Source organism: Caretta caretta, chromosome 6 (genome assembly GCF_965140235.1).
Source record: "Caretta caretta isolate rCarCar2 chromosome 6, rCarCar1.hap1, whole genome shotgun sequence".
Classification (NCBI taxonomy): Eukaryota; Metazoa; Chordata; order Testudines; family Cheloniidae; genus Caretta; species Caretta caretta.
In genome coordinates, this window is record NC_134211.1 from 82279845 (window position 1) to 82300401 (window position 20557).

The 20557-nt window shown below is 41.7% G+C and overlaps 1 protein-coding gene across 3 annotated transcripts in view; it reads left to right on the plus strand.

Annotated features, from left to right (window-relative positions):
* Positions 1-20557, plus strand: part of NUBPL (NUBP iron-sulfur cluster assembly factor, mitochondrial) — a 156420-nt gene that overhangs the window by 83934 nt on the left and 51929 nt on the right. For all 3 annotated transcript variants that reach the window (XM_048854229.2, XM_048854230.2, XM_048854231.2), the window contains one exon: positions 15823-15916. In XM_048854229.2, the coding sequence (XP_048710186.1) occupies positions 15823-15916 (94 nt within the window). The remainder of the gene's footprint in view (positions 1-15822; positions 15917-20557) is intronic.

Here is a 20557-nt window from a genome sequence, read left to right on the forward strand (position 1 = left end):
TGTATCTGCGTACTCCCCATTCCATTATCCACGTAATTAAATGAAAATATTGAATAGTACTGTACCCAGGACTGACCCCTGTGTGTCCTCACTTGATACGCCCTCCCAGTTTGACACTGAACCACTGATAATTAATTACTCTTTGAGTACAGTCTTTCGACCGATTGTGTTCACCTTTATAATATCATTATTTCCCTAGTTTGCTTATGAGTATGTTATGTAGGACTATGTCAAAAGCCTTGATTAATGTCAAAATCATTTATGTAATTGTATGTGTAGGCTTAAGTGGGATCCTAAAAAGATTTCCTTGAAAGATTATTTTTTGGTATTGGTTTAATCTTGAACTGAAAAATGTAAAAAGATGTGGCTATGCAGTCATGAAGAGAATTTCCGGGCTTCCTCATTCTGTCCCCATATTTACCATTTACTTTTACATAATTATTTGTATATAGTATCTGCTGAGAGGGAGAGATCAGATGGGGAATATACCTTAACCCTATTTAAATGAACCTCTTAGAACTGTTCTAATATTGGTGTTCCAAGCTGTGGTAGCTGCTTGGCTGCTGCCAAGTCTGTATCTGAAGTGCTTCTTGACTGGAACTCTGCATGTGCTTCTCTTGATAAGAATAAATAAAGAATATCTCTGTTGTTTACTAAACGTCAGGATTACTACAAAACCACAAGTAGAAATTCTTTTGTTAAAACTCTTCCAGTGCTGTTTTGTGCATATACTTTCCTACAGACAGCACTGAGTGCACTTTCCTGCAGATACCACTGAGATTTGCATGCTCTGCCTCACATTAAATTTGCTATTTAAAATACTCATTCAGAATGCATATTATGAATACTTGGTATTTTGTTTGATTTGTCACATAAACAAAGAGATTAAAGCAATTTACATAGAAGCATTCATGATGTATCTGAGTAAGGGAAAATACATAGAAGCACATGACACTTAATTACATTGCTTTAACAATAAATGTCAAATTAAATCTTTTTTTTTAAAAAGATGAATGCTACATGTATGCAAAGCGCAGTTATATTTTCAAGGTTTGAAATGTTTGATATGCTGTACATATTAAAGTAGCAAATATTGCTTCACATGCAAAGATATCAGATGTTACAATGCAGATTTTTGTCATTACCATCCACTTTGCTTGCAAAGGGAGTTCCCTCACTATAATGTGTTGATAATCTAAGCACATTTAGTTGTCCACAAGTAGTAGTATTTACATATGGACACAGTTCTTGGAAGTGATTTGGAACATGAGAACTAATGGCCATGATTTGGTAAAATATTGCATTTAAACAGGATTTGAGTACAAGTGGGTATATTATATCAACGCTTGATTACATATACCATTTTAATAATGTCTAAGAAATAGCAGTAGTGGATTTCAAAAAGTCTATCGTCTGATTTTCCTGTTCCAATTTCAAATTTAATTAAACTTTCCCTTTCTTAATTTTTTTTGAGATTCAGTAATAGTAGTACTGGAAAACTTCCCATTAAATGATATAAATTGTTATAAGAGATCCTTACACTTTATATTTAATTACTAAATATTAAATTTTAATACAATCATTTGCTTAATAAGGGGCTGTCTCATATCCACTTGTGGAAAAACCCTATACAAGGGGACAGAGACAAGCCAGGAAACACCATGAAGTTTCCCTTCTGGAAGTGTGACACTTCCCAAGAGTACCCAGGTCTGAGAGGCATCTTGCTATCGCTTGCCCTTAGCATGAAGAATCCTTGTCTGTGCTTGCTGGGGGTCACCTCCTCAACTCTACCAGCTATGGATAACACAAGCATTCCCCTCTAGGCCTCGGAGGCCCCGCTGTCTCTTAAGGGTTAGTGAAAGGCACACTCCAGTCGTTGAGCCCTCTGATCATCTTTCTGGAGTGTCCAGTCCATGTTCCGCTAGACACTTGCAGTAGTCACAGATTTGCTGCTTCCAAACAAACAGTCCTCCCCAGTTTTTACCAGTGTCACCTCAAATCATCACTCTTATAAACACAAAACACTTAGATATGTTTATAGTGAAATCAAGTATAAGTGTATTAACAAAGTATAGAGATTCAAGTAATAGCAACTAGAAGTACGGGAAACAAATGGGTATATATAAAACAAAATTGTAATACGCATTGTGGAGCCTAGACTTAATTAACATGTCTTGTAGAATATTGCTCACCCAAAATCTTTGCAGTATTTTCCACCCAACGTGGCTCTGACCCTCCTTTCATAAGACAAACATGCTGTGAGTTTGTCTCCTTGGTGAAGGATGAAATCTTGTCCCCTGTCCTATTTTTTTAATGCAGTTATAGACTATTGTCTTTTACCCCAGGAAGTCCCTTCTTTAGTGACTTATCTTGGGGTTCCTTTGTCTTTGTGAATCCTGTGTCCAGAACCCACACAGTAAACATAGCCTGTCTCCATGGATATCCATTGATCTATATGCTCATTGAGTTAGCCTTAATGGCCACAAGTTGTAAAGATTTCATTTGCATGTGTCACTTCCCATAGCGGAGTGGCAACCAGAACTGCTGAGGCACAACTTCAGTAATGATACAGAGAAGTGTGCCATCTATTGAATCATTCACTTCACTTCTGCAGCACTTGGGTTTTCTATAGAGTTTTAGCATACAAATACATATCAGCCCTGACCCTGGGTAGCTTATGAATCCTGTCAAGGGGCTGTATGACTGCAAATAACCTCCACTGTGGTTTGAATAAAACATGTAGGATAAATAACCTAAGTGTGAATACAAGGTTACTCTCTGCTTGTGTTGTGAACCATGAAAATCAAGAGGTTTATGAAAGGCAGACAACTTCCCAAAGTGAAGTTGACTGCCAAAACTGTAAGACCATCTCCTTCCTGCTTCTGGCTTCCTGTATCATCTGTGATCTGAAGCTGATATTCAAGAACATTGTATTGGCTGAGGTAGACTTGATATAACTACTATTTGATGCAGTGCTACTGCTTCTTTGTTTACTGCGTTGTGGCATAATCAGAAGTTTAAGGTGAATTTCCAAAGACTCTTAGGGTACATCTTCAGTACCCGCTGGATCAGCGGGTAGTGATCGATCTATCGGGGATCGATTTATCGTGTCTCGTCTAGACGCGATAAATCGGTCACCGAATCGATGCCTGTACTCCACCTCGGCAGGAGGAGTAAGTGGCGTTGACAGGGGAGCCGCTGCGGTCGACTCACTGCCATGAGGACGGCCAGGTAAGTCGAACTAAGATACTTTGACTTCAGCTACACGAATAGCGTAGCTGAAGTTGCGTATCTTAGTTCGAAATTCCCCTCCGCCCCCCCGCGCTCCCCAGTGTAGCCCAGGCCTTAGATAGTTTGCTTTTCTTAATAGTATAAGGATCTGTGACCCTGCCTCAAAAGTTAATTGTCACATTAGGATTCCTACCAATCTACAATAGGTTTGCCTAAGCAAATCAAAAACGTTGTGAAAACCTGTTTCACCCATAATAGTTACATTTTCATACACAGATTTATCTTCTTCAGGAATATGCCGTTCAAAAGAAATATTTTAGGCATGCAGAATGGTAGTATTAAAAACTGCCATAAGGTGTCTGGCTAAAGAATAGTAAGAAATATGCTCACTGAAGTACAGCTTCCAAAATGCATTGCCAAATTCACTTGCTCACTATACTACAGCATAGCTGAAAGGTAGTCTAGAAATCGTAACTAAAATGTTTAGTTCAGAATGATGGAATATTTTTTTCGATGTACTCATTAAAAAGTTCAGGTTTATTTGTTACATTCATTCTTCTTTTTTGTCTTGCCTTTGTTATTTCAAAAGTATATACATCTAAACATTGTGTACCCCGCATTGTATGTGGCAGATCAATTGGTAAGCTCAGACATGGATGTTTTTCTCGGAATTCTGAAGTACATGTGGGTACATGTATCTAAAGGGTTGGAATCTTTTTACCTATGTTCTGAACTGCTTAATATCCTTTTCTTTTAACAATGGACCTCCTTTACCTTTCAATTTATCGTCTTTACAGTGACTTAAATATTAATTTAACAGTGTCACAAATTCTGAAAGGCCAACCAATGTGTAGGTTCTTGAGAATGCGTAATCTTTTCTGGTGTTAAAAGCAAGCAGAATTTAGATATTAAAAACAAAATGGGAGACTTCCAGGATAAAATGTCATCTGTGTACAATGCTTACTTTTTGTTCTCCATCTCTAATCTCAGAAGCTTAACTAGGGTTTTTCTAAGGGGTTGAGATATCTTAACATTTTATCTAAAATAACTGGAATTCACTAAAATCTTCTACCAAGATTACTAACAAAGGCATGTTGCCATCTTTCATTACTATATTTATTTGTATAGTTAAGGTGGAGCACATTCTTTCTTGGATTGTCATGAAATTTTCTGTTTCTCATTGGGTGCTGGGCAGTAGTAGTGTTCACATTTGGGATCTTTCCAGAAAGATGTTCCCAAGATACAGCTCCCTGAAACCCACCTCCCCCACCATTTTACAAAATCATCTGGTTCTTACAACTTTTTTTGTACACAGCTGGGGCTGTGGATCTGCTCAGATAGTCCCCCAACTGATCAAAGTCACTCAACATTTATCTCAGTTAGTGCATGGAACCTACGGCCCTTTTGGGAAAGCAGTATTGAAAAAGTTATTGACCTCAGAGTTTGGATGTCAAGAATGGCATATGGCAAAACTCATGAGCCAAAAAGGGATTAAAGTGTGCATGGAGGGTTTCCAGGCACAGTAGGTGGATAATTCAAGGGGACATGCTATAGTCATTGGGCTTGAGCTACACCCATGCATCCGTAGTAGAAATGTGATAATGATATGTAGGCATGCTGCTACCATCAATCCACCTCTGTTCTGGGAACTTTGCCCTACTAATTTGTACAGCTAATTTAGAAGAGGTTTTAACTATTTTCTGAAAGATAATAAATTATACATCCTTTGTGGAGATATGTGAGAATGATTACTGGGCATGTTGCCACTTTTCCACCTGGGAAAATATTATAGGAGAGTGCCAGCATTGATTAATCAATTAGCATTGATTAACTGGAGGGAAAATGAAAGACTGGATAATGTAATTGTGTTTCCAGAACAATGGAACTGAGTATGCTTAAAGTCAAAGGTTTCAGGATATACAGTCTCCTAACATGAAGTGCTCATAACATTTTTAGATTCCTCTGTTTGCCAGAAGCTGGGAATGGGCAACAAGGAATGGATCACTCGATGATTATCTGTTCTGTTCATTCCCTCTGGGGCACCTAGCATTGGCCAATGTCAGAAGACAGGATACTGGGCTAGATAGACCTTTGATCTGACCCAGTATGGCCTTGTTGTGTTCTTAACATTTTTGGTGCAGAGCTAGGGAGCATAGGAGGTTGGAGTGGAAAGGAGGAACGTAGGTGTATGTGGGAGCAGTGTTAGTTGTATGGGGGTTAGGAGATTGCGGGGTGGGGGACAGAAGTGGGAATAGGGGGAGAATAGGAGGAGGCAGATAAATAGGTGGTGGATGATAGAAGAGAGGAGTTGAGGAGGTGCTCAGGCCAGTGGAATTAGAGAGAGTGGATGGACGAAAAATGGGGAAGGTGGCAGGAGGAGTAGGGGAGATTGGGGTGGGGGAGTCTGTCAGGTCCACATTATCCCTTCTCATGTGTGCCCACATCTGGGGGCTATGCCTCTCTTGGAGGGTCTGAGCCACTCTCCCTGACCCCCACATGAGCCAAGATTGGGAGGCTTTGTCCTTCTGGGGGGATCTGTGTCCCTCTCTCCACCCCCTTTGTGTGTGCTGGAATCTTTGGGGGCGGTATCCGAGCCCCTTGCCCTGCCTTGATGTGTACCAGGAAATACAAAGTTAAGGTGCAAGCCACTTTTGCAACTCAGTCTTAACACTACTGTCTTTGAGCAATGCCCCAACATGCCACTAACACCCATACTAGTACTCTGCCCTTACAGAACAGTGGAATCAGAGCACATGACGATGGTAGGAGACAGTCTAACATCTTCTCTTTGCTAAGGTAAAACTTGAGTTTAGGTCTTTATTTTGAAGCACTTGGAGGAGAGGAAGGTGATCAGGAACAGTCACCATGGATTCACCAAGGGCAAGTCATGCCTGACCAGCCTGATTGCCTTCTATGATGAGATAACTGGCTCTGTGGATATGGGGAAAGCGTTGGACGTGATATACCTTGACTTAAGCAAAACTTCTGATACGGTCTCCCACAGTGTTCTTGCCAGCAAGTTAAAGTAGTATGGATTGGATGAATGGCCTGTAAAGTGGAAAGAAAGCTGGCTAGATAGTCTGGCTCAACATGTAGTGATCAGTGGCTCAGTGTTTAATTGGCAGCCGGTATCAAGCAGAGTGCTTCAGGGGTCAGTCCTGGGGCTGGTTTTATTCAACATCTTCATTAATGATCTGGATGACAGGATGGATTGCACCCTCAGCAATGGGTGGATGACACTAAGCTGCGGGGAGAGGTAGATATGCTGGAGGGTAGGGATAGGGTCCAGAGTAACCTAGACAAATTGGAGGATTGGACCAAAAGAAATCTGATGAGGTTCAACAAGGACAAGTGCAGAGTCCTATACTTAAGATGGAAGAAGCCCATGCACTGCTAAGGCAGTACTAAGTGGCAGTTCTGCAGAAGAGAACCTGGGTATTACAGTGGATAAGAAGCTGGATATGTGTCAACAGTGTGTCCCCTTATTGCCAAGAAGGCTAACGGCATATTGGGCTGCATTAGTAGGAGCATTGCCAGCAGATCAAGGGAAGTGATTATTTGGCATTGGTGAGGCCACATCTGGAGTATTGCGTCCAGTTTTGGGCTCCTTGCTACAGAAAGGTTGTGGACAAATTGGAGAGAGTCTAGTGGAGGGCAATGAAAATGATTAGGGGGCTGAGGCACATGATTTATGAGGAGGGCTGAGGGAGCTGGGATTATTTAGTCTGCAGAAGAGAAGGGTGAGGGGGATTTGATAGCAACCTTCAACTCCCTGAAGGGGGCTTCCAAAGAGCATGGAGCTAGGCTGATCTCAGTCATGACAGATGACAGAAAAAGGAGCAATGGTCTCAAGTTGCAGTGGGGAGGTCTAGGTTGGATATTAGGAAAAACTATTTCACTAGGAGGGTGGTGAAGCACTGGAATGGGTTACATAGGGAGATGGTGGAATCTCCATCCTTAGAGGTTCTTAAGGCCCAGCTTGACAAAGCTCTGGCTGGGACGATTTAATTGGGGTTTGTCCTGCTTTGAGCAGGGGGTTGGACTAGATGATCTCCTGAGGTCTCTTCCAACCCTAATCTTCTATGATTCTGTAGCAAAAACAGGAGCTACCTACCACTTGGCCTACTCTAAAACACTGAATCTGTTCCACACAAACCATCCCAGACTTGCTATATGTTAGCACATTTTCGCCCTTGTCTAGAGGATTCTGTTTGAGACATGGCCTTCATTTACCTCCTCCCCCCCACTAAGGTGAGGACTACACTACGTAGGAGTGCTCCCAGTGTGGATGGAGTTTATACTGGCAAAACTGCACTTTTGCTGGTATAGCTTATTCTAGCCTTTCCACAAGCAAAATAAACTATATCGGCAAAAACACAGTAATGTTGGTTTCAGTGTGTCTATGCCAGGAGTGTTTGTCGGCACAGCTATGTCAGCCAGGGAGAGTCCCACTTTATCTCAACTCCGGCTAAAATAACTATGCTGGCAAAAGGTTTGTAGTATAGACCTGGCCTAAGTCCTGGAGACCACTGTCACATATGCCACCAGACTACTGCCACTCACCATGGGAAGAAGACACTCTTGTGCTCCTCTGCATCAGGGTCGGTGATTCATATTAAAGCATTTTAAATCATTGATTTCAATAGAGGTTAGAATCATGAGGCAGGAAACTTTTGATTTAAACAATTCTAATCTTGTTTTGCCTTTGTACTTGTTAGGTTTTTCATAAAGAGCTTAATTCTTATTGATTGGTAACCATTAAAACATGTTAATTTGCAACTAAATTGGTGTAAATAGTCTTTACACTAAATTGGTACTTCTTGATAACCAGGATGATACTCTATATCTGTACACATTTATTTAAGCAATTATATAGCAATCAGATATATTCAGATTCTTAATTTTACATTTTTAACGTAGTAGAAAATGGTGAAAGATTCAATTCTTATTTAATAGAGTACTTTGTGATTTGTGTCAAGATCTGTTTAATTGGACATTGGAACTTAATTAAAATACACAAAACCAGCATTTTATTTTTATTAGTTAAATAAACCTACATTAATGTGGGGTTACATTTAAAAAAAAAAGTTTATCACAGCAAGTTTTGTATTTAAAACTAACTGATTTATTAAACAAAGGAAGTATTATCTGTAGTTAGGCCTGATCTGCACTTAGTTATGTCAGTTAGGGGTATGGTCTTTTTTTAACTGACAAAGCCCCAGTATAGACATAGTTTATATTAGCATAAAGTGCTCTTGCACTATTTATGTATTTCAGGGAACTGGCATAAGCTATACCTGCAGAAGCACTTTTCTGCTGGTATAATCTATATCTATAGTAGGAGGGTTTGTCAATATAGCTATGCCAGGAAACCTCCTTTGTCATATCCCAGTAACCGCTCTTTCAAGCTACATCAATCAGTCCCTCCATCGTTCAATATAGCTGTACCTAATACAGTCAAGGCAGTTGGAGTGCATGTAGATAAATGCTGGAATTAAAATCTATGGAGTGCAACACAAACAATGGAACTTTCTCTTAGTCTTTCCTCATGTCTATTTATTATGGCACACCTCTTTCCCCACCACACACATGCTGCTCCTCGAGCAGGTTCAGTCTCTACTGGCTTTGGGGGCTGTAGAGGAGTTTCCCCTGTAGCATTAGGGACAGGGATTCTACTCCTTGTATTTCTTGGTTCACAAGCCCAAGAGAACGGGTCTCAACCCTCCTGACCTTTGCAACCTCGACAAATACCTCAGATAAGTGAGGTTGTGTATGGTCACACTTGCAAATATTCTCTTCACATTAAATCACAATGACTGGTTTGCTGCCATGGATAGTTAAGACGATGATTTCCATGTAGCAATTCTCCCAAGCCACAGGAGGTTTCTCTGCTTTGTTGTGGAAGACCAGCACTATCAGTACACAATGTTCCCTTTTGGTCTGTTTACCGCTGCCTGGGATTTTACCAAATGCATGATTATGGTGACAGTGTAACTCAGGAATTGGGGAATTCGTATCTTCCTGTGTCTGGATAATTGGTTTCTGAGGGGCAAGTCCAGAGAAGAAGTCCCCTCTCATATTCAGTTCACGCTACACTTATTTGATAGTCTAGGTCTCATCCTAAACAGCAGGAAGTCAACACTGGTTCCAACTCAAAGAACCGAGTTCATAGGGGCCCTGATAGACTGAGTTTGAGAGCGTTTCTGCTGACTGAGAGATTCCATACAATTTGCCACCTATGTCTGGAACTGCAGTCTCTACCCACAGCCACAGCCTGAGCATGCCTGAGGTTGCTAGGTCATACAGCTGCATGCAAACTGCTAGTCCAGTATGCCAGGTTGTACCTTCATCCTCCTTCATACATGGTTGAAGTCAGTCTATCATCTGAACAGTCACCACTTGGACAGAGTGGTCCAACTTTCTCTGCTGATCCTAGCTCCTTTTATGGTAGTGGGTGTCTCAGGGCAATATGTGTCTGGGTGTTCCCTTCGCTCGGTTTCCACTGACCAGGACTAATGTCACTGATATCTCCTTAATAGGTTGGATGGCACATCTTGGGTTACTGAAAGGTTAAGACCTGTGGTTGGAACAGGAAGGTTCTCTGAACATCAATATCCTGAAGCTTTGTGCCATCTACAATGTCTGTCATGTCCTTTGAGATCATCAGGGACTCATCAGTGTACATCCTTACTGACAATACCACTGTGATGTATTATGTGAACAATCCAATATGCTGTGTGAGGAGGTGATCGGGCTCTGGCAGTTTTGCATTGGGGAAAATATGATCTCCATGGCCATTCACTTACCTGGGTTCCAGAATGATCTGACAGAAATGTCTCCCTGAATCACAAATGGTCCCTGAAGCTCAGCATCCTGTGGTCCATCTTTACAGTTTGGGACATCCCAACAATCGACCTGGTGGTGAGAGACAACAAAAAATGCTTTCTGTTTTACTTTAAAGGGGATCTCAGTCTGGGTTCCCTGACCAGTGCTTTTCATCTGAGCTGAGACTTAGCACTCCTGTATGCTTTATGTCCGATTCTGATCATCCCTCAGGTCATTCTCAAGCTGAAATTGGATTATGTCAAGCTCTTTCTCATTGCTCCAGCATGGCTGAGACATTGCTGGTTCTCTGACCTCCTCATGTTGTTGTTTCAGCCTCCCATATCTCTTCGTCTTTGCCCTGACCTCCTTGTTCAGCATCACAGTCTGATTTTTCATCCAGAGTTCAACTCCTTGCATCTCCAGCAAGGTTAGATAAGGAGGAGCAATGGTGTTTGAAGGCAGTTTGGCAAATCTTACTTAACAGTAGAAAACCTTCCACCACAGTGGCCTATTTGGCCAAGTGGAAGCAGTTCTCCATGTGGTTGTTAGTCCAGGGAGTTCTACAGAAGATGGCTTGTATCCAGGACATCTTGGAATAACTGCTGCACCTTCAGTTGTCTGGTTGTGCACTCAGTTCATTGAGAATGCACCAGGCAGCGATTCTTGACCTTTCATTCACCCATCCATGGGAAATGGGTATTTTTGAGCTCCAGGGGGGTGAGGTTCTTGAAAGGAGTCACCCGCAGGTTAAAGAACCAGTTCCTTTGTGGGACCTTCATGTTGTCTTAGCAGCCGTTATGGGACCTCCATTCAAGCCTCTGGCAACTTCTTCTTTCTCCCTGTCATAAATATAAAGGGAAGGGTAAACCCCTTTAAAATCCCTCCTGGCCATTGGAAAAATCCTCTCACCTGTAAAGGGTTAAGAAGCTAAAGGTAACCTCGCTGGCACCTGACCAAAATGACCAATGAGGAGACAAGATACTTTCAAAAGCTGGGAGGAGGGAGAGAAACAAAGGGTCTGTGTCTGTCGGTACGCTGCTTTTGCCGGGGATAGACCAGGAATGGAGTCTTAGAACTTTTAGTAAGTAATCTAGCTAGGTATGCGTTAGATTATGATTTCTTTAAATGGCTGAGAAAAGAACTGTGCTGAATAGAATGACTATTTCTGTCTGTGTGTCTTTCTTATAACTTAAGGTTTTGCCTAGAGGGATTCCCTATGTTTTGAATCTAATTACCCTGTAAGGTATCTACCATCCTGATTTTACAGAGGTGATTCCTTTACCTCTATTTACTTCTATTTCTATTAAAAGTCTTCTTGTAAGAAAACTGAATGCTTTTTCATTGTTCTCAGATCCAAGAGTTTGGGTCTGTGGTCACCTATGCAAATTGGTGAGGATTTTTACCAAACCTTTCCCAGGAAATGGGGTGCAAGGGTTGGGAGGTTTTTGGGGGGAAAGACGTGTCCAAACTATGTTTCCCAGTAAACCCAGTTAGAGTTTGGTGGTGGCAGTGGATACTCCAAGGACAAAGGATAAAATTAATTTGTACCTTGGGGAAGTTTTAACCTAAGCTGGTAAAAGTAAGCTTAGGAGGTTTTCATGCAGGTCCCCACATCTGTACCCTAGAGTTCAGAGTGGGGGAGGAACCTTGATACTCCCTTTCCTGCCTCTCTTTTGGTGATAACATCTGCAAGGAGAGCGTGTTAGTTGCAAGCTTTGATGGCAGATCCTCCTTATGTGCAATTTTCCGAAGACAAAGTAACCCTGTGGCTGCACCCTAAGTATTTATCTAAAGTGGTTTCTCCGTTTCACTTGAAACAAGTAATATTTCTACCAGTGTTCTTCCCTAAGCTGTATTCAACCCCAGATGAATAGTGTCCTGACACACTGGATGTCAGGCAATGTTTAGCTTTTTACCTGGATAGGACTAAACCTTTCTGTTCTTAGTCTCATCTGTTTGTTTTATATGCAAGCAGTCTCACCACAGACTATCTCTAGGTAGATAACTTCCTGTATCATAACAGCATACAAAGTAGCTCAGACTGTGCCTCCCAAACGGTACAAGTTCATTTCACAAGGGCCGAGGCAATGCTGATGGCATTTCTAAGTAACATTCCTATAGTGGACATTTGCGGGGCTGCTGTTTTGTCCTCTATACATATGTTTACAAACCACTATGCCATGGCAAGGTAATCCAGCAGACCTTGTTTAAATAAAAGAAAAGGAGTACTTGTGGCACCTTAGAGACTAACAAATTGGTTAGTCTCTAAGATGCCACAAGTACTCCTTTTCTTTTTGCGAATACAGACTAACACGGCTGCTACTTTGGAACCTTGTTTAAATAGAATGCGAGCCACACCTCCTGTGAGTACTACTTGTGAGTAGGGGCAGCGAGTTACCTCTCCACGTGGTGCCTTTGCACCAGGAATATTCAGAGCCAGGGGCCCAGCTCCACCAATATTTGGTGCCGGGTGTCTCCCCCGACCCCACTTGCCGCCCCCCCCCCATGCCTCCCCCGAGTGTTCCCCAGCTCCCTCTTGCTGCTCCCGGGGCTCTTCTCTCTCCCCCCCCCCCCCCCCCCCCCCCCCCCCCCCCCCCCCCCCCCCGCCTCCCTGGGCCCTGGAGTAGAGCGTCTCTGCCTCTGCCCTGCAGCTCTATGCTGATTCCCTGCAACAACTGCTGCCACAGGGTCCTAGTGCCCCCCCCCCCCAACTCCACTGCCAGGGCAGACTGACTGAGCCTGCCCTTCCACCTCAGACCCTTCCCTTTTCCGGCGGGACCCTCCACCAGCACATGGCCTACCCACCGCCCACGGTCACTGCTCCTGCCCCATCCCTCACCCCCAGTGAGGCTACAGTCAGGGGCAACAGCAGGGGGGGAGGTGCACGCAGCACCCCGCCACCCACCACAGGGGAGGCGAGGGAGATTCCTGCACCTGAGAGGAGCCCTAGGACCACATGCAGTGACAGTGGTGGGGGTGAGTGTGCTGCTGGGGGGGGCGGAAAAGGGGGGCTCCTCCCCCAGAGCTCGTTGCTGCTGGCAGGGAAAGGGGTGGGGGGAGTCTTCCTCTCTGGCCCCTGTCCTGGAGCAGCCTGCCTGCACCCCAAACTCATCCCCAGCCTTGCTCCACCCGAGAGCCCACACCCCCAGCCAGAGCTTTCACCCCCCCACTACACCCTCAATCCTCTACCCTAGCCCTGAGCCCCTCTAACACTCCAAACACCTTATCCCCAGCCCCAGCCAGAGCCCTCATCCCCCTGCACTTCATCCCTCTGCTTCAGCACTGAGCCTCTCTAACCCCCCAATACCACATACCCGTCATCTCCAGCCCCAGCCAGAGCCCTCACACCCCAACCCTCTGCCCTAGCCCTGAGCCTCTCTAACCCCCCAAACCCCTCAGCTCCAGACAGAGCCCTCACCCCCCACACCCCTATTCTTGCCCTGAGCCCCTCCCATACCTCAGACCCCTCATCTGCAGCTGCACCCCCTCCCATCCTCAGACTTCCTCCCAGGGCCTGCACCCCAATCCCCTGCCCCAGCCTAGGGCCTGGACCCCAGACCTCCTCCCCCTCCCAGAGCCTTGCGCAGGTGGGGGGCGGAGTTTGGGCAGGGGTGGGTTCTGGGAACCACCAAAATTTCTACAAACGTGCCACCCGTGCTTGTGAGTGACCTGCGTAGAATACACAGCTGCATCTATTTGAAGAAGAAAAAACAGCTACTTACTTGTATTGTAATTGTTTTTGGAGATGTGATGCAAACATGTTGCACAATCCAACCTCTGTCCCCTCTGCATCAGAGTCTGTGCTCTCAACGTTCAATGCGAAGGAACTGAGAAGGTTCAGGGTGGTGCAGCCCTTAAACAGCCAGAGGAGGGGCTAGGGCTGCAGGGCAAAAGCACTGCCCCTATGGGCCCTTTAGGCAAAATTCTTTGGCTTTGGTGTGCTGGGAGTGCACACACTTATGTGGAATACACATCTACATCACATCTTGAAGAACAACAGTTACAGTAGAGGTAAGTAACTTTTTTCTTTGCTGTAACTTGATCTGATGATGCATATTGAAAACTGGTAGGGCAGCAGAAGGGGGGTAAGTTAAAGCAGCACTAAGTGAGGTGAGCCTCAGTTTTGTTAATTTGCACCTCATCCATACTTAATTATAATCCATCTGTTTAATTTGAGCAGTTTTTGGGGATTTGAAGATCAGGATACCATGTACCAGGATTCCACTTTACCAAAACCAGTTATCACAGATTACAAAGAGTTTTTCACAAACTTTTAATGTAAGAACAAAACAAAAATCTATGTTGGCCTCTTACTGACCTCTTAGTTTCTATCCCTGCTGACCCCATTAATGGGGCATCCTCCTATAGCCAAAGGGAATGTGGGTTACACTGGACATAAAAAATTCTGCTGCTGCAGCACCTCCTACCAAGCAGAGAAAAAATCTTAGTGAAAGCGGTAAGCTGGCTCAGGACCACAGATCATAGCTCCAGTTCTGATCTGCCTGCAGCAACTAACTCAGTTGCTGGGATAAGTATATTGTCCTCACCAGATGATTAGCTATACAAGGTCATATTGAAAACAGAGTAATGCATGCACTGCTGATAAACAACAAGAAATGGGGGACAATGGTAATTTGACAGGCGTTTTCACCTTATATCATGCTGCTGATTATGATTCAGTATGTAAAATAAAAAGTCTAGCCAAATCCCATTACTTGCTAGGTGTTCTCCTAAATTAGAGCAGCCGAAGGCTCTATCTTACACAGGTAGGTGTAAGTCAGACATATACCAAAAGGTCACCCCATGACTAATGTGTTTATCATCAGAAACACGGCCTTCTGCCCCCCCCCCCCGCCCCCCCCCCCATCCAGTTGTACTCTCAAAAGCCTCCCTCGATGCTGGAGAGAGGAAAGACCCAGTGGTTGTTAGATCTCACTAGTTCCACTTAATACCATCTTGGCATTGAACTGGGAGCCTCATGATGCATGGAAATCTCCTCAGGAAATGTTTAAGCAAACTATATGTTAGTTTTACATCATACAAAATAATCGCAGCACCCCAGATTTGGGCCCAGTATTTTTAACAGGAAGCTTTGCTGGTTGTTAGACACCAAATCTAACCTATATATTCTTTGTGTGTCTTATGAACATGCTAAATCTATACAATTATCTCCTTTGATTTTGTTTAACAAATACTTCACTGCTATTTTTTCCCGAATATAAAGCCAGTCTTGATAGCTCTTCATGCATGAGTAACACTGCAATAACAAACTAGAAAAAAAATTTAGGCAATTTAAACAGTTTCAAGCATCTAAGAAGTTATAAACAGTGAGCAAAATTGTTTTAAAAATTAGTGAAAACAATTACTAAGGAATACTATTACAAGAAGTAGTAATTTGACTTGAGATTTATATAATACTTTCTTATGACCTCTGTTACATGATTCCGCATTTCTGACATAAACAACTTAAAATAATGAGATTGTGATTACATTTTGTGGGAAAAATGTCAAAGAAGATCATCCTTCATAAGAATGTCAAAGTTATGCTCGTAGGCATAGCTTCAGGTAGCCAACAAATTTGCAAATTGTTTAGAAAATCTGTCTTGATTGCTTGCTAAAAGCAAGACGAGAAGGGATTAATAATATCAGTCTCCTGAGGTGTGCCATTGATGCATTTATTATACATTGTACCAAGTTGAATTTCAGGCTGTGTTTCCTAAAGACTGCAACTCTTTTTTTTTAAATGCATTTGCAATCTTTTTTTAGGTAGACTGGGGTCAACTGGACTACTTAGTAATTGATATGCCACCTGGAACAGGAGACGTACAGTTATCAGTCTCACAGAATGTTCCAGTTACAGGTACACTTTTACTGTGACTCTTTTTCAAAGATTTCAATATATTTATTTCTTCATAGCAATAGAAAAATCTTTTAGAAAATGCAGTTGAAGATACTGGAAATGTGTAGAAACATATTATGAAACTATTCTCTGAATGCTGATGAAAAGTATAAACAATCTTTAAAATGTCAGCAGTGACTGTTTTTGTTTTTTTTTTTAAGTTAGACTGGGAAATATAGAAAAGTTGAACAAATCAATATTCTAGGAAAAAGCAATTGCATTATAAATTGATGGAGGTAGAGTTAATATTAGAAAATATATTCCCTGTCACTTTTCATTGTGGCATACGAATACTAATATAGTTTTAAAAAGTTTGTCTTGATAAGTTTTTTTTTTTTTTTAAAGTTACAAGTCAAGCAATCTTCTTAATGCACAAAGCTTAATCAGGCAAACTACACTGTGCTTTAACACGCTAATGGATCCTCCTTTCCCTGGTGTTCTGAATTTGAATTTTAGATAGAGATTTGAACTCATGTGGCTCAACTCTGTGTCATACTCAGTGTCCACAAATCCCATGGATCACCGTGGGAATTAAAGATGCTGCCTATCAAAAGGCAAAGGCATTCGTCACAGGATCAGGCCTTGAATGAGTTGTTGTAGGCTTGTCCGTCTAATATGCTTTGACAGAGACCACCGTCAGCAGTGAACAGAATGAATGACAGAAATTTAAAACATAAGAGTGGCCATGCTGAGTCAGACCAATAGTTCATCTAGTCCAGTATCCTGTCTTCAGACAGTGGCCGGTGCCAGATGCTTCAGAGGGAATGAACGGAACAGGGCAATTTATTGAGTGATCAATCTGCCATCATCCAGTCCCAGCTTCTGGCAGTCAGCATTTTAGGGAGACCCAGGGCATGGCGTGGCATCCCTGATCATCTTGGCTAATAGCCATTGATGGACCTATTCTCCATGAACTTACCGAATTCATTTTTGAACCCTCTTATACTTTTGGCCTTCAAACATCCACCGGCAATGAATTCTGTAGGTTGACTGTGCATTGTGTGAAGAAGTACTTCCTTTTGTTTGTCTTAAACCTGCTGCCTATTAATGTCATTGGGTAACCCCTGGTTCTTCTGTTATGTGAAGGGGCTTTCTGAAAGTCCAAGTATAATATATCAACTTGATTATCCATGTCCACATGCTTGTTGACTCTCTCAAAGAATTCTGATAGCTTGGTGAGGTTTGAGTTCCCTTTAGAAACGTCATGTTGACTCTTCTCCAACAAATCATGTTCATCTAGTTCTGACAATTCTGTTCTTTAGTATAGTTTCAACCAATTTGCCTGGTACTGAAGTTAGGTTGTCTGGCCTGTAATTGCCAGGATTACCTCTGGGGCCTTTTTTAAAAACCAACATTACATTAGCTATCCTCCAGTCATCTGGTACAGAGTCTGATTTCAGTGATAGATTACATACCACTGTTAGTATTTGACAGAAGAAAGAGAGAGTGGAGTCTTAAATTATGTTTCCAGGAAGATACAATAACTCAATGTCAATGGCAATTGTTAGCTTAATTAGATAAGTTGCTCTAATACTTTTGCTGCTATCAGGTAAATATGTTCATAGAATCATAGAATATAAGGGTTGGAAGGGACCCTGTTGATATCTCAGGAAAATGATATGGTATTGCCTTGTACAGCTTCCACTCTGTTGACACCAAAGTTACAAACAGACAAGCTCACATGGCATACATACATCCATTTCCTTTGGCATTCCTTCCTTCCTACTTTTCTTTTTAAGCAGTAGCAAATTGAAGTAATAGTAAACGTTTTCGATGGTTATTTCACTTGTGCCTAAGGCTCTTAACAAGTTGCTAATAGAATATAAAATTGTATGGTATACTTCTAAAAGCTATTTATTACATGGCTGTTCTTTCAAACAAACATTTGTAAACTACTTACCTAATTTGTGTGTGTTCCTTCACTGCTTGTTTCCTGTCAGCAATTCCTTTTAAAAGAAATCATTTGAAAAATGTTTGTTTATGCATCTTGAGGTGGGAATTCCTCACCCTATATGGAACGTCAAACCTGTTTCCTTTTATTTTTAAAACTATATTAGGTTTTTGAAGGAGCTGCCTTACATTTGCTAACTGAAGGCTTGTGCAGAAATCCCAGCATGTAGTTAAGAAACATCTGCGGATACCACACTTTTTTAGTACCTTATATCACCACTGAATGTGGTGTGCAATCAGGATATTGTATGCTGAGCATGCTCTGTATGCTTTATCTTTATCTGAAAGGGTGTTTGAAGGAGAATGAGAATAAATGAGTTATATGAAAGAAAAAAGAACTTTAGATAAGTCACAAACAAACAATTGCTATATAAAGCTTTATGGCTTTGTCTTGCTAACAATGATCAGACAGACACAGGTTTGCCTTTGACAGTAGTGCTTGTAAGACCTGAAAGCTGCTTAAGAGCATAAGTTAGGGTTTGTCTACAATTAGAAATTTACCGAAATAGCTATTCCTAAATTATTCAAGAATAGTTATTTTGGTATAAACCACCAGATGGCTTATTCTGATTCTGGGATAAGTGTTTTATAACATAGTGAAAAGAACTTCCTTATTTAAAAAAAATTTGATTTTTTTTTATAAATTTTTTAATAAATTTTGAAATCGAGCACTTTTATATTCTGAAACAAGTATGTCCACACACAAACTTGAACTGAAATAACTAAAAGTGTGAATTACAATCTGTTTAGTTATTTTGGTTCCATTTATTATGTATACAATCCCATCCATATACATTGGAAGCTCTATACATTATTAATTGACAAAGTGAGGGTATTAACTCTTAACACTGGAGGTGTTTTTCTAACTGTATTTGCCGGTTCTTTGAATTAAACAGGTGTAAACAAAAATGTGCTTGATTCTTCTGTTGGTTGCAGCCATTTTATGCCAATATAAAGAGTTACGCTAGTGTAAAAAGTTGGAGAATTAGAACCACTGTTTAAACAGAATGAAAATTATTTATCCACTGTTAATCAGATTTCATTTCCAGTGTTTTTGTGATTCTTATAAACCTACTTGTTCTCTGTATGTCATAGAGGTTTTCCAAGAGAAGCAGAGTGTGCAAAATCTTCTTTTCTAACCTGTTGTTAAAAAAAAAAAAAAAGGCAAAAAAAAAAGAGAGCACAATTTAAAAAAAAATTATATTCAGACCTTCTTAAAACTTTCTAAAGAAACAGAAAAGTTGGCACATTCATTTGTTTCTCTCTCTTTCTGTCATCTTTAAAACTGGTGGTTGCTGTTGATAAGATGTCTTCTTATCAATCTGAGCTTTCATAACTTCAGGTGACCCTAAATTCTGGGCTGAGTTAAGAATGGCATTTAAACTTAAACACTAAAATGGTGGGGCTTTATTTTAACATAGTGGGGTTGAGGGATGAGAGGATGTTGACCACAGTATTAATTTAAGTTTATTTTTTCATTCCTAATTTTCTCTAGTTAGGTTTAGCAGTACACAGCAGCAGGTCTCATTTGTCATTCCCAGTAGTCATTTATGTAGAGAGTGTTAGTTTGAGGTTGATTCTAGCCTGATTGAAATACAGTGTAATAATAAGTTCATCGTGCTTCTGCTGAAAATGAACACAGCAGACAAGGATTGATTAGATTTATAGTTCCTTGGGTCTTCCTTGGGTAGATGATTATGGTGATTTATAGAGCTTCATCCTGTTCTCCAGAATTTCCTCTCTGTTGTTATGTTTTGTATAGTTTGCAGTCTGGCTAGAAGGACTCCTTATAAGCATTATGATTTAAGACTATGATTTTTTCAGGGAGGTCATGGCAATCTCGGAATCCATGACTTCCCCAAACCTCCATGAATTCAGCCCCAGTGGCCAGCAGCTGCAGGGTCTTCCTGCCAACTCTGCAGCTCCTGGCCACTGCAGGCAGTGGGGGCCCGCCTGCAGCTCCTGGCTGCCCTGGGAGATTTGGAATTGCAGGGCTTGGGCTGTGGAGCTAAAAACAACAATGTAGATGTTCCTGCTCAGTCTTCTCTGCTTTTGTTTGTTTAGTGCTGCTGCACCAGCCCAGTGAGCCCAAATCAGTTGACCTGGGCTCTGAGACTCAATGCCACAGGTTTTTCTTTGCAGTGTAGACATACCCAGTGTCACATGGGTCTAAATGAATTCTAGCAGAGTTGCATACAATATTCTGCTGCTCTCTTCTGTGTTGCCATCTTATTCTTAGTTGGGTGTTTTCTTTCATTTTTTACAGAAAGAATCTGTTGTTTCCCCATCATCGGTTACTTCTCTAATTTTCATGTACTTTGTGTTTCTCTTGAGGGTAACATGGATTATGGTAGTGCTAGTGGTATAAATCCTTTCTCTCAAGGTTACTACACAGCTTAGTTTTTTGTATTTAGATGTATAGTCTCAAATGTGGTGTGCATGAAGTTTATATTTGCCTTGATTTGCAGGTGTGCACATGTCAGATGTAGTGTTTGCATTACATTTTCTCCATTCTGTCTGACTGTGGCTTTCTTAGAACAGGCAGTGTATGGAAACTTTCATTCTTTCTTCAAAGAAACTTGGAGTGGAGGGTTTCACTATATGAAACCTATGCCAGTCATGTGCACATGTTCCCACAATCAGGAAAAAAAA